Raw genomic sequence first — 15462 nt, 5'->3', positions numbered from 1 at the left:
TAAGCAATAAAGCCAATATCCCACTGCCTCCCTAAATACCTAATACGTCACAAACTGATTTAAATATTTGGGTCTAACAGCATTTCTTTTTGGCCTACCCATCACACCCTCCAGATTAACACCTTCCTCCAACCTTTTAACTTCACCTTCACCCATCACCCCAGCAGTATTTCCTATGCCAAAATTTCCACGACCGTCATGCATGTTATTTTCCCGTATGTCTTCTCCTGGCCCTCTTCCTAGATCACTAAATTGCCCAGAAAACACACATCCTCTTTCATGTGGAGAACTACCACACCCCACATTCTCACCTGATCCTCTAACTAAGGTAACCACTATCTTTCAACTCAACTTCAGCCCAAACACCTGAATGTTTTACCCCAGGGGCTACATCTGTCACTTTCACCACATTCCTCTTATTCCACCATTTGCCACCCTCAACCATAACAGAATGTTTGGATACTCTGACTACCTTGGCAGTGGGAAAAAAACTCGACAATCCCTTTCCCTTCCCCTGAGGTTTTTTTTACTCTAACTACATCACCCATACCAAATTGAACCTCCTTAACTCTTTTCAGATCGTCATATCTCAATTTGCTCTTGACCTGTTGCTTAATCACCTTGTCTTTCACCTGATTGATATCAGAAGCAACAACACCCCCTAAGGTTTCCTGTACAACCCACTCTGGAGACAGTTCATTGCAAGAATATCTACCCTTCAAAAGTACAAAAGGAGCAACACCAGTAGAAGAATGTGGCGTGTTGTGATAACACCATATCCTTTCTGCCACCATCTCCTGTATACTCTTCCCTGACCTGATGGCCAATTGAATAGTTTCCTTGAGTAATCTATTTACTCTCTCAACAAGCCCATTACCCTGCGGACTATACAATGCAGTTGTAAGATGCTTAATATTAAGTCTTTTCAGAAATTCAACCATCTGGTGCGATACAAATTGCACCCCGTTATCTGTGACCAAAAACCTGGGAATACCCTCCCAATTAAAGATCTCTTTTAAAAATCCAATCACATTGGTGGTATTAGGTTTTCTTAAAAACTTGTACGAAACCCATTTGGAATGCTAATCTACTGCAACCAACACATATTTCTTTCCGTCATTATAACCCCCAAGTGGACCAATGAAATCCAATCCCAATTTCTGCCAAGGTTTATCAGGAAACGGTACAGGACACAAAGGCACTTCTCTAGTATGCAAACCTTTATCTGCCCCCTTGCAAATGCTACAATTCTTAACTGCAAATTCCACCTCTGTGTCCATTCCACCTCTGTGTCCATACCCGGCTACCAATAATATAAACGGAACCTCTTCCTTGTGCCAGTGATTCCAACATGCCCATCATGAGCCATCTGTATCAACTTGTGCCTTAATTTATTAGGAGCTACCAAACGTTCCCCCCTCATGACAAGGTCGTCCTCCACGTTCAATTCCTCTCTAGCCGTTCAAAAAGGTTTTATTACTTCTAAAACACCATTCCCTGCCGGCCAACCCTCACAAATATATTTTTTAAGAAGCAATAGAGAATTGTCCTCGTTCATAGCTTCCGCCCAAACCTGCCTGGAAATGACTTCCCCAGAAACAAACACTCCATCTATCATTCCCACCATGACATCCTCATCCTCCATTTGCTTCCCCTCAATTGGATTGTGAACCGGACACCTGGAAAGAAAATCTGCTCTACCATTGTTCTCCCCAGGAATATGTTTCATTTTCATATTAAACTCGTACAGTTTAGCCAACAACCTGGTCAATATAGGACTAGTCTTATTGAAAATTTTGTCATTCCGTAGATAAACCAATGGCTTGTGATCTGTTACTAAAGTAAATTCTCTCCCGCAAACATACATTGAAAAATGGTTGACACCCCAAACACAAGCTAGTGCCTCCCTCTCAATTGTGCTATAATTCACCTCGGCCTCAGAAAGTCGTCTGGATGCAAAAGCAATGGTAAATTCCTTGCCTCCTATCATTTGATTTAAAACAGCTCCTAGGCCAATCCCACTCGCATCCACAGTAATGACAGAAGGTAAGTCTTCATTGAAAGGATGAAGAGCAGGAGCCTCAATTATGAGAGTCTTAAGAGTTAAGAAGGCTTGAGCCTGCTCATCCTGCCACTGAACTTTCTCACCCTTCCTCAACAACTTCCTTAATGGCTCTGTCAGATAAGCAAAATTGTGAATAAATCGCGAGTAGTACTCACAAAGACCCAAAAAGGATCTCAACTGCTCTTTATCATTAGGAGATGGAGCATTTCCAATAGCCCCTAATAAGTCCTTCTTGGGTAGGATTCCCTGTGCACAAATTGTGTGACCTAAATATTCAACCGTCTCAACCATTTCTCTTTTCTCACCGTTATCAAGTTTGTGTATGCGTTCCTGAATAGACTCTGAGCCTATCAGAATATCGTCCTGATACGCCAACACTCCGTGTACTTCCCCAAACAGTTGATACATTAGCTTCTGAAACACAGATGCTGCGGAAGCAAAACCAAAAGGCATCCGCAAAAATCTGTAAGCCACAAATGGAGTGACAAATGTTGTATGATAACGACACTCCCTACTCAACTCAACTTGATGATAGGCGGACTTGAGGTCAATCGTGGAGAACACTTTCATACCCCCAATCGTGCCAATAACTCCTGTATTTTGGGCAACGGGAAACAATCAACTAGAATATTTTTGTTCAAAGACCTCAAGTCCACACATAATCGCAAATCCCCCGTTTTCTTAACTGCAACCACAATCGGAGAAACCCATTGGGAGGAATTAGTCGATTCAATGACTCCATCAGCATATAGCTCACGTAGGTGCTCCTTTAACTTCCCTCTGATGCTCAAAGGCACAATACGCACCTTGTGTACCACAGGTATCGCATCAGGTTTGAGAATTATTTTATGCTCATAACATTTTACAGAGCCTAGCTTATCCCTGAAAATCACAGTATGCTTGTCTAGGACATCTTTAAGAGTATCAAGTTTTATGTCTACTTTCTCAATCAAGGTGATAGGTCGTTCAGTACCCGGTCTCAGAACCATCCCAAATTGTCCTTGATCTTTCCACCCCAGAATATTGTACCCTCTCTTGGCTACATATATTTTTGTACTAATAGTCTTCTGCTGATAACAAATCCTTTCTAAGAAATACCCCATCATATCAATTTCTTGACCATCAAAAGCTACTGTTTTTATGTCAGGAGCTGACAAGGGAAGGTTACTCCAATGTGAATGATAATTTGTATCAGATACAATTGATATAGGTGAGCCTGAATCCACAGTGACACTTAACTTGACTTCCCCAATTTTAACTTCACATACTGGATCCTTAGAAAATTTGCAATCAGAATTAATATCATCAACAATCAAAACACATCTTTTTGAAAAGTCCACCTCCCCTCCATCTGTCAGCATGTCAATGGCTTGCTGATGCTCAACTAACATTACTTTTTGCGATTGCTTGCATACACGAGCAAAATGACCAGACTTCCTGCATTTCATGCACACTTTCCCCAGTGCAGGACAATTTGAGGAATTGGCAACATGTGACTTAGAACCACATCTGAAGCATAGTGAACTTTTAGTATTATTTTTTTTCAAATCTGGAGTGCCCGACATAACTGTCTTAGACTTCTGTAAAACTATGTTCACATTTTCTGCCTGACTTACTTTCATTTTGCTTAACTCTCTGGAAGCTGTTACTGAACGCTAGATGCCTCTAGCAATTTCTAGTGTTTCACACAAAGTTGGATTTCTACAACATAAAACTTTTTCTTGGATTCTAGAATCATAACAGTTCACCACTAACTGATCTCTTGGGTACTGATCGAGGGGTCCTAAAAATTCACAAGTGGCTGCTAATACCCTATGCTCAGCTACAAAATTATCAATTGATTTGTGTTGGAATTGTTTTCGAGTAAAAAAATTGTGTCTTTCAACTATTATACTAAGGTCATCCTTAAAGTGATTTTCTAACCTCTTTACAGCTTCAGTAAAAACATCCCAACCATCACTGGATGAAGGTTTCACTTGGGGTTGATGATAAAAAATTCTCTGACCTTCTGTACCAAGGCAATTATACAAAATCGCCTTCTTTCGAACCACAGAAAAATTTACCCCATCTATCGCCACTAAGTAACTTTCAAAAGACTTGAACCAGTGTTGCCATTTTATCGTGGGAATACCGGGTTCAGGCAAAAATCCCAGTGGCAAATATGCTGTTTGCATAACGAGGAATAGACACTGTATGAACGTGTATATGACTAATAAGACACCACTAAAGATAAAAATTGAATAAGTGTGCGAATCACTGTACAAATCTGCAACCGCCTTCAATGCAGAGTAGTCGTGATACGTGCGTGAAATATTGCAAACAGATTCACAGGTCTGCTGATCCAGAAAAGCAGATGAATGTGCGAATCACTGTGCGCATAACATTTTAGGTCCACATGTCCATACAATTTGTATTTTCACAATAAATTCGCAGTCAGAATAGAAGTGTGCGAATCACTGAAAAGATCCGCAATTGCGTACAAATATCCTCCATTCAATAGCAACAGTGAGATAAATACCAGAATATGTACGAATCCGCAAGGTGCACTTAAAATGAAGAGTGCGCGAATTACTGTGCAGCTGTCCGCGTGATGGTGGATTCTTATTTTCTGGTGCAGAAAGTCCAGCACAGGTTCTCTTTGTTTATGTGTATAGACACAGTAGAGGCACACAGAATTCCTCCGTCGATTTGCAGATTTATATATCACTATTTGTAAACCAAAACCTAGAACATGCCCGGAACATAAACTACAGGAACCAGAATTTGCTCCACATTGTTTAAAAATATGTAGATTTCAATCTCTGTAAAGAAAATATTCTTGCATGTCTTAACCCAATGTCGCATTAACCACAGCAACAAAGAAGAGTTAAACCGGTTCCTCTGAGTAGAATGTTTGTTGATCAGGTGTAACTAGGCAACAGGAACTGAAACCAGAGGACTTTGACAGGCGCAAGCAAGCAAAGGCCCTTAACAAAATACCTGAACGAAGAAGGGTGAGGAACACAAACAGATTGTAATCTGCTTCAAAATAGATTTAAAAACACCGGCATACTCTGTCAGCTGAAAGATTTCCGCTTAATATAACAACAAAGTAAACGAGTGTGAGGACAAGAAATGAATATCATAACAGTTACGCATTCGGCAATCAGCATACAGTCGTGGTTCCCTGGCTGGAATCTCCCTCTAACGTGTAAGGGACAAGGAAGTGTTTTTATAATAACACAGCTGATATTCTGAGAAAGTGTCTGTTGTATCCAAAAGAAGGGAAAAACGGAGAAGGAATATTCCTGAACACGAAGTTTATTTCCACATCAACACCAACGTCCTCACAGCTCCAAGTACAGCAACTGACTACGGGAGCCGATGAAGTCATCAGAACTCCACGCACCCAGCCTTCCATAAAGGTACACTGCCCACACCAAACAACGAATTACAATAGCACATTTTAAAACACAACAGTGTCCCTATGTAAAGATGTGTATTTTCGACAAATTCTGGAGACTAAACTCCTACCACATTCACCAGCAATGTACTGTGCTGTAACCTTGGAAAAAGCAGAGAGTGACCAAGAATGTCTTGTTTGAGAACAGAGTGCTGGCCGAGGCAAAAACAGATAGACGGAAATAAAAGAAGACCGTAAAAATGGGTATTGTAACAATAATAAGACAAAGCTGGATAAAATATATCTAGGTTAAAGTGCACAGCGGCCTAGTGTGTTAAAATAACGTGCATGGAGCTATAACTAAAATGGCTACACAACAATGGCATGCTGCTTATGTGTTGTTGCCTGTAAATCTCTGTAGCCCTGTCCATGTGTAGTTAGTGTGGTGTTTGTCTTGTTTGTCCTAGATTGTTGGTGTGTTGTGTGTAACGACTGGTATGGTGGCTTAGCTATGAGTCGCTCATTGCCATATTGGCCATCCTGGAACCAATGGTTCATGGTGCAATGACAAAAGATGTATGCGGCATAGACACTGCCAGGATATTTTTGCCATGATGTTGCTGAAGAGGCCACGGTGATCCACGTTGGCCTGCACATTGATAGAATGTGTGTGCTTGCAGTTCCTGTATAGGTGTTCTGTTGTTGCAGCTGGCACCAGTTGTACATAGGTACAGTGTATTGCACCCAGCACATGCAGAAACCCAGCAATTTGATTGAAACCTTGTGTCGTCTCCTGCTGCAGATGCTGGGTGTTTGGGAAGCAGATATGGTGAGGTGTGAGACTTAGGATTGCGTCCAGGACTTTTGGGAGAAAAATGGAGAAGGATGACTGGGAGATGCCATCCACTTGTGCACTCGTTATCTGGAATGATCCAGACGCCATCATATGAAGGTCAGCATTGAGTTTTGTCATGGGTAGAATGTTATGGGGAGTTTGCACCCTTACCGTGATGTGTGGTGCAATATGGTGCAGCAAGAGTACAATGGATTCCCGATTGAGTCTGTACATCCAGACCACATCTAGGGGGTGATTCCAACCCTGGCGGTCCGAGACCTAACAGGGCCCCATTGAGATTTTCAGTGTCTGCTTGGCAGACACTGAAAATCGCGACGGGTGCAACTGCACCCGTCGCACACCAGCAACTCCGCTGGCTCCATTCGGAGCCGGCTTCCTCGTTGCTGGTGCTTTCCCGCTGGGCGGGCGGGTGGGCGGCCTTCTGGCAGTCGCCCGCCAGCCCAGAGGGAAGGTCAGAATGACCGCCGCGGTCATCTTCTGGCGGTTCCCGCTTGGTGGGCGGCGACCGCCGCCCGCCAATTTTGGAATCACCCCTATAGTTCCCTCATTCCAATGATGGTTGTCCTCTGTCTGAATATCCTCTCCCTCCTTCCTCACTGCCTTTGTAGCTACTGTGGTGGTGTTTGGGGTTGCTGCGGTGGTGATGGAGGGACCTGCTGTCTTCACATGCGTATGCGGTGTGTACCCAGCTGGACCAGTATGACTTTCATGTTTCCTGGACATTTCCAAAGCTCCTTCTGTGTTGTTTTCCTTGAGTGGTGGTGTGTGAGCCTATTTTTAAGGCATGGTCTGACCAGTTGTTACATTTTGATGCTAATCAGACTTAGCATCATTTTTTGAGTCCGCTAGACAGGTCTGGCTTCAAGATATAAGTATGGAGTTAGGTTAGTGCCATTTTAGCGCTAAAATAAATGGTGCTTAGGTGACGCTAACCATCCATAATTATGAGCCTTAATGCAATGAATCAGTACAATGCCTGTTACAGCAAATTATAACACTATTAAAACTTAATAAATGAGGTCTGGTTGGCTGTTTGAAAATAAAATATATTGGTCAAATGGAGAGTTGCATAGAACATGAGCTCTGTACACCCTCGGTGGCACACTGGATTATTGGACAGAGAATAAACACTTTTGATTACATATCAGTCTACACTAGCAAGCTGAGCTGGATCTCTGATTTACCATATAAAACAGGCCATTAAAACCATTTTAGCTGTAGTGTTGATTCCACAGTCTGGATATAATGGTATCTATTCCTTTCCCTTTCCACCAAGTTCGATCTAAGACAATTTGAGGTTTACAATTTTTGCTATATTGTTATGTACGAAATAAAGTATCCTCCATACCATACATACATTATAAAGATGTTGCAGGTCAATGAGGAGTTCCTTGAAAATATAGAGAAACCAGATAGAGAAGAGAGTATTTTTACAGTCATAAAAGTGGCTTGGAATCTAAGGGATGAGGTACCCCTGCCGTACATTATAAGGATCTTACAAGCCATTGAGGAGTTCAATAACCATACAGAGGAACACGTCCAAGTCCCTTTATAAGGTTATGGAACTCTATGGTGACTTGCATATTCTTATAATGTTCAGCTGGTGGTTCTTTACCCATACATGATAACAGTTTCACCTTTCTTTCAAACCACTTAAAACTTTGGTACATAACTCTTTCAGAAAGAGAGAGTATGATTGTAAACATGAAAAATAGAACCTCTAGTGCAAAATTAACTACATCAAAAATCTGTTAGATATTTGTTGCAAAAAGATATTAGAAATAGTCCAATTCAAATCTTTTTTGGAAAACAAATTCGGCATCAACTCAAAATGTGTAGGAACATGCTGAAACATTTTAACTTTTCTATAATTATCTAAGGAATGCAAAAAATAATAATGTTGTATCTGCTAGTCACTGTAAGCTAGAAAAAGAAAGCAGAAAAAAGAAAATCAACTTTAATTTTCCTTGCTTTAAACACCTACTCTGTGACTTGACCTTCCTTTCACCTCGGCTGCTGGCAGTAGGCATAGTGACATGGAACTCGACTGCAATAACTCGTCTTGATTTATACGGGGGCTGCGGAATCCCATGTACTATATCCTAATAACGCGATTGGATGGAATTTAAAACCTATTTAATACATGGTCACACCATCACTCTTCCTCGAGTCCTCTCTAAAATCATTGGCCTCTTAGTCATTCTTAAGAAAGAGAAACTGTGGTTGAAGACAAGTAGAATACATGAGTAAGTACACCAATATGAGCAGCTGGATGAAATATATTTTGAGCAGTTTAACAAAGGTCACTTTAAAACAGGTGTAGTTGTGAATGAATGGTAACATGCGGATAGATCGAAATTCGATCTTTCTTATAAAGAATTCCAGCGGTGCATTAAAGAAACATTTTCCCAGAAACAACTCGTTATTAGCTAATGACTGCAAATTTTCAGGGAAAATAGTCCACAAAACAGAGCTGAAGTGACAGTTGTCCCTTTCATAGTGACATGCCACAGGGGGAAGCAGAAATTAAAAAAATTAAATTAAAGCGAAACCTTGTGAGGATAAAGCAGTACTGCCTATTCTGTATCTCACACAAATAAGGTTGAATCCCTTTCTGTTAGGGAATTTGCCTTTACATTCAAACCAATAATTTGTGCAGGTTATCCACAGCTCGTACCGACCTCCTCCAAGCCACAATTTTCTCTTTCAAACTCTTTTTAGAAAAGGAACTACAGGTGTTAGGAGGGATGAACAACTCTGAAAGTCTGATATGCTCCAACATCGATTTAACATATGCAAGCCACTTGATATTAAGGGCCCCATCCAAGGCCAAACCGTCATTTATAATCAAACTATTCAAAGAAACAGTTGCTTTTGCCCAGATAGCCCACCCAGACAATAACTGAGCTAATTTAATTTTATCCTCAATATGGGGCATGCCCTGCTCCTCATGACACAAAAAAAATATGAAGCACCCTTGTGGCACCACTAGCACGCATCTGGTAAAGGAGTTTTTTAGCACTTTGAATCAGAACCAGCTCATCCATCCCCATAGCAGACCACTGAAACAGACAAACTCATAGACAGACAGGAACTCTTTAACTGGAGTTGCACCTAATTTCTTGCTAAAGCACTCTAGCCCCATTACAGATTTTTTTAACAGTGCTGCTCTATTTTCCACCTTCAGTTTCCATGCCACTCTGCTGTAAAATAAAATCCCCTGATAGGCAAAGGAAGGCATCTCTTCAATTCTAAAATTCTTAATATACAAACTTGGGGTCCTTTTTGGATGCTTCCCACAACTCATTATAAACGTCTTCTTCGCATTAACCTGAAGGTCAGGTTGATCCATAAAACTAACACAGTCGTCAGTTAGGCTCTGCAGGGCCCATAGTGTTGTAGCAATTAAAACAGCATCATCTGCATAGAGTAAAATCGGCAAGTGCTGGGTTCCACACGAGGGATATTTATGGGCCTTGAGGTAAGTACTGCCCCAATCTGTTTGTATACAAGGAGAAAAGAAACGGGGCCAGAACACAACCTTGCCTCACACCCCGCCTAATCTCAAAAGTGTCTGTGCACTGCCCGCCTCTGCCATAACATACAGAGGCTTTGGTCCCTAGATGTGCCAAGAGGATGGGCAGTCACACTTCTTTTTCTTTCTCTCACACTCCATCTAAGAGAAACTGCATGCTATCTACTAAAGATTCCAGCTACTTCTTTTTCAATCAGAGATTAGCTGGGTTAAGATTAAAAAAATAACCCAGACTAAAAGTATATCCAGGTCTTGTCCTGTCTGAACCAATGAAAGCTGGTAGCAATTTTTCTGCTGTAACTTCTACAGGTCCCGGAGTGTTCTACAGATTGGCTTTGGAGGTCCAATATTTATGACTGGTGCCAGCATTTGTGTGCAGGGACTCCCTGTTCTACCCCCACATCTGGTTCTGAAATGTTCTTCCCAGACTCTGGCAAGGCTCCGAACTGTCTGGAGGTGAAAAAGGCAGGACAGGCCTGGTTCTACGTGTGTGCAGGAGGTAAAGCTCTTTGAAGTGTAAGTGAGACCAGGTACAGCTCCTTCCCAGTCATTTGGCCTGCATCCAAACCCCCTTCTTGTTTCACTCTCTGTAAATAGTACAGTAACCCTAACAGCAGAGCCATTCACAGTCATGTGACCCAGGGCACTGGCAAAAGGCACAGATGGTTGGGACAAATTAATGCCAACTTTCTAAAAGTGACATTTTCAGAATTGTAACATAAAATCTGATTTCACCAACAAGGAGATTTTAAATTACAATTTATTTGACTGTAAAGAATATATTCTACCTGCTCTTAATCAAATGTTAACACTTACTAACTGTAATAAGGTAGCTCACTGTTATCCAATGGGAGAGATAGTGACAAACAACTTTAGGAGTTTTCCACTGTCAGGATATGTCAAACCTAAGTACACTTGTTTCATTTACAGGTCCTTGGTACATGTTGTACCATGTACTAGGGACTTACAAGTTTATTAAATGTACCAATTAGGTGTAGGCCAATTTTACCAACTTTTGAAGGTGAATGTACAAGTACATTAACACTGGTTAGCAGTGGTAAAGTGCACAGAGTCATAAAGCCAACAAAAAATTAATTCAGCAAAGCAGGAGGGGTGAAAGCAAACTGTTTGGGAAAACTTGCAGGGAAGGTAAATTCCAACACAAGCCCCCTCCAGCCTAAAGCCAGGGTAGACTATTCAATACCTTGATGGGCTTCCCTGCTCAAAGGATAGAGAGTAGACAATGGCCCTCTTCTTTAGAATACCTTTGCTCTTACGCTCTGTAAATCTAAGAGATATGGCACTGTGGGAAACAGCCACTCAGGAGGTGCATCAACTGACACTTAGGAAGTGGTTGACAGTTAGTGGACCTCAAGTGTGTCTCTGGAAGGTGCTACAGGGTCTCAGGAATCCCCAGGTGCTCCCTCACTGGCAAGTGTAGTCACACACTGCAACTACCTATGAGGACAGAAAGAGGAAATAATGAAGAGAAATAAACACATTTCCCCTTGTTATGGCTCTGTTGCGGTGGCGAACCATTTTGATGCATTCCAAGGTTTACTACCCTTAGTAAATCTGGGAATGCACCAAAATGCATGGGTGGGATGTGTGGGAACACCCACACTACACACCCATGGAACGCCTTCCCAACACAGAGTAATGCAAGGCAAGGATTTACCAAAACACGCAAGGTCATGCAAGGTGGCTTTTCAAGGTTTGTTCAATCTGACTTAAACCCTTGCAATGCCTTGTGTCACCTTCGGTGACGCAAGGGCAATGCAAGGGCTTAGCAAAGCTCGGCCTACATTTAATACATCAGAATTGTATGCTTTCTAACACATCAAACAATGGAAAGAGAACTCATCTCAATCACCCTCAAGGTCTAAATAATGCAATTTAGGAAAGGGTCTTACTTTTTTTTTTATTATGACAAATCCCCGAATTAGAACTCACCTGGAAATATATGATCAGAAATTCCCAAATCCCCTGCATTAAAAATGTTGAATAATTGATAAGGATAGGATACACCATATCAAAATGTTCCCATCATTGGTTAGATTTTCATCAGGAACCACAGTAACTGGGAAACACTATAGCAAACCTGCAATAAATCAAAGGCGAACTCTTCATGGACTCACTGGAGTTAAGAAGGATCAATGCTTTGAGACAAAGAAATTCTTTCTGTTGCAGCTTTAGTTCTCGGAGTCTTGAAGTTGCAGCCAGTAACATGTCAAAAATTTCATGAAGCCCTTCCACACATTTCCCTTCATCCCTGTAAAATATAAGTAAGAATTCTTATGTAAAAATGCAAATGCTAATTAAATTTACATCATCTTAGAAAAGTACCACGGTATGTTATGTAATTGAAACATTCAAACATTTGGTAATTCTCCTTTTAGGTGAATGGGAGATATCAATACAGTCAACCCTTTGGTTTGAGATACATATTAAATTGAAGAAAACAAATCCAAGCATAATTTACAGAAAAAGGTGGGACAGACAGCGAGACGTAAAATGATCAGGTATGTAGATGGGCCCTACACCAGAACTGGAACCAAAATATGTTTCCGTAGTGACACATAAAGAGAAAAACGGGCTTCTCATCAAAGACAAGGATTCCTTGGTGAATTGATGGTGTGTTAAGTTAAATAATCAACACAACTGAAAAATTTAATACACAAAATAACGCAAGGTCGACACTGAAAACGATGAGGATGTAGCAAGCTAAAATAGGTTAACCTTCAGCAGTTGGCTAACGAAGGTGTCATTCACATGTTGACCAGTCAGTATTCAGCAACCATTGGTTGACTTTAACTGTCAGTTATGACTTAGGGGGTGATTCTGATATTGGCGGGCGGCGGGAGCCGCCCGCCAAGCGGGAACCGCCAGAAGACCGTACCGCGGTCGAAAGACCGCGGCGGTCATTCTGGGTTTCCCACTGGGCTGGCGGGCAACCGCCAAAAGGCCGCCCGCCAGCCCAGTGGGAAACAGCCTTCCCACGAGGACGCCGGCTCAGAATTGAGCCGGCGGAGTGGGAAGGTGCGACGGGTGCAGTGGCACCCGTCGCGTATTTCAGTGTCTGCATAGCAGACACTGAAATACTTTGTGGGGCCCTCTTACGGGGGCCCCTGCAGTGCCCATGCCATTGGCATGGGCACTGCAGGGGCCCCCAGGGGCCCCGCGGCACCCCCTACCGCCATCCTGTTCGGTCAGAATCCGCATGCGGCGGAGCGCGCTACGCCGACATGGAGGATTCTCGAGGGCAGCGGAAAGTCGGCGGTACACCGCCGACTTTCCGTTTCTGGCTGCGGCTGAACCGCCGCGGTCAGAATGCCCAGCGGTGCACCGCCAGCCTGTTGGCGGTGCTACCGCGGTCATTCGCCCTGGCGGTTTTTACCGCCAGGGTTAGAATGACCACCTTAGTCTTTACCCATAGTATTACATTGGTTGGGCAGCTGTACGAATACACATAGAAAGGTGCAACTCAGTATGACACCACTCATCACCTGTACTTTCCCGAGGGTTTTGTAACATTCGAATGCTTTCCCAGCACATCTCAGGATGCTTCACATTGTGGACATTTTGCTTAAGTTGAGTAGCTTGGATAAAGTGCCTAAGCACACCTACATTACTGTTTGCTGCATTTTAAATTGAGGACGTCCCTATACATTTTTTAAAACATTTTTAACCTTTTGTTCATTGGCAATTTGTACTGCGAAGGGGGAAGAAAACTATGTACTTTGTTGTGTGTGCATTCACTGAGGACATAGGTGACTCGTGTGTAGAGGGGCAGCCATCTTTCCCTTTCTTGCCTGGCACTTGACCGGCAGCCATTCGCTGCTCATCTGTTGGGGAAGGGATAAAACCAAAGCCACTGTGCGACCGCTCTGAGTAAGCTCCTAAGCCACGCATTACCTTCGATCGTCGGACCTTCGTTATCTCCTATTCGCTGCATTTTAATGAGGACATCCTAAAGCATTTTTAAATCTATTCAACTAAGTTAAACCATTTGTAACATTTTTATCTTCATTTACAATTTGTATTGCATCAGTTAGGTGTGAAGAAAACTAGAGAAGGGGGCATCTTAATTCTGTATGTACTTTACTGCGTATGCTGTAACTGGTGACATAGATAACTCATGAAGCAGGACAGACATTTTTTTCCTCTCTTGCCTGCCCACATGTTGGGGCGGGGGTAAAAACAGAGATGCTGCGCACCTGCACAGCAGGCATGCTGTTGATGCACCTTAGGCAAGCTCAACTGTCTGCACCTGGTTGAGCCAGACACCAAGTAAGCCTTCTCAACTAAGATTCACAGGTGAGACTGACATATGCTCACTCCTTCTCTCTTTTAGGGGCATCCTTGGTGTGGTTTCCCCAGTCTGTTCGCCTCTGCTTCATGTATTTCTGACTGTGCTGGATTTCATTTTTTGCTGGTTTTTGCTACTCTGGGCACTTTACCACTTTGGACCAGTGCTAAAGTGCAAGTGCTCCCTGTGTAAATTGTGATTTTGATTGGTTATCCCTGATTGGCATATTTGATTTACTAGTAAGTCCCTAGTAAAATGCACTAGAGGTGCCCAAGGCCTGTAAATCAAATGCTGCAGCACTGATTGTGCCATGTGTAGCCCTGTACAAGTGTCTCAGACCTGCCACTGCAGTGTCTGTGTGTGAAGTTTTGCACTTCCAATTCGACCTGGAAAGTGTACCCACTTGCCAGGCCCAAACCTTCCCTTTTACTACATGCAAGTCACCCCTAAGGTAGGCGCTAGGTAGCCCCATGGAAAGGGAGCAGTGTATATAAAAGGTATGATATGTACTGGTGCATCTTACATGTCCCGATAGTGAAATACTGCCAAATTAATTTTTCACTACTTCAAGGCCTATCTCTCCAATGGGTTAACACAGGGATTGCCTTTAAATATATTGTAAGTGCAGTTTCCCATTGAGAGCAGATGGAGTTTGGGGTCTCTGAACTCACAGTTTAAAAATACATCTTTTCGTAAAGTTGGTTTTTAGATTGTCTGTTTGAAAATGCCACATTTAGTAAGTGGGCATTTTCTTGCTTAACCATTCTGCACCTCTGCTTGGCTGCTGAATACCCGCCTGGGTCAGACTGATAGTAGGGCTGTTTGTGAATCCACTCTAGACAGTGACAAAAAGGAATCTGAAGTGTATCCTGCATATCCTGATGAGTCTTCCTGGGCTAGAGTGGGAGGGAGGAGCTGACACCTGTACTTGAAAAGACTGTGCCTGCCCTCACACAATATAGTCTCCAACCCCCTAAAGTGTTTCTGGGGCAGGGCAAGGAAGAGGCAGGGTTGTGCCCACTACAACGACTTTGCTTTGAGGTTTTCCTGCTTCAAAGGCAGGAATGAGTATAATAGTGGACTGCTGACCACACAATTTTAGAACACTTCTGGATCAAGAGGAACCACTGCAAAGAAAAAGAGCTGACGAGCTGTGAGGAGGAATGCTGCCCCTTTGCTGTGTGTGCTGTGCTGGGTTGGTCTGCAGTTGCTGCTTCTGCTTTAGAGAGGACAAAGACTGGACTTTGCTGTGTATCCTGCTTGTGAAGATTCTCAAAGGGCTTGGATTGAGCTTGCCTCCTGTTAAGAAGTCTCT

The 15462-nt window shown here is 42.6% G+C and overlaps 1 protein-coding gene across 1 annotated transcript in view; it reads right to left on the bottom strand.

Annotated features, from left to right (window-relative positions):
- The window catches only part of ESR2 (estrogen receptor 2), a 1043222-nt gene that overhangs the window by 114154 nt on the left and 913606 nt on the right, over positions 1-15462 (bottom strand). The window contains exon 7 of the mRNA XM_069207353.1: positions 11977-12110. Coding sequence (XP_069063454.1) covers positions 11977-12110 — 134 coding nt within the window. The remainder of the gene's footprint in view (positions 1-11976; positions 12111-15462) is intronic.

Source organism: Pleurodeles waltl, chromosome 9, assembly GCF_031143425.1.
Source record: "Pleurodeles waltl isolate 20211129_DDA chromosome 9, aPleWal1.hap1.20221129, whole genome shotgun sequence".
NCBI lineage: Eukaryota > Metazoa > Chordata > Amphibia > Caudata > Salamandridae > Pleurodeles > Pleurodeles waltl.
This window is presented reverse-complemented; position numbering and strand designations above follow the sequence as displayed.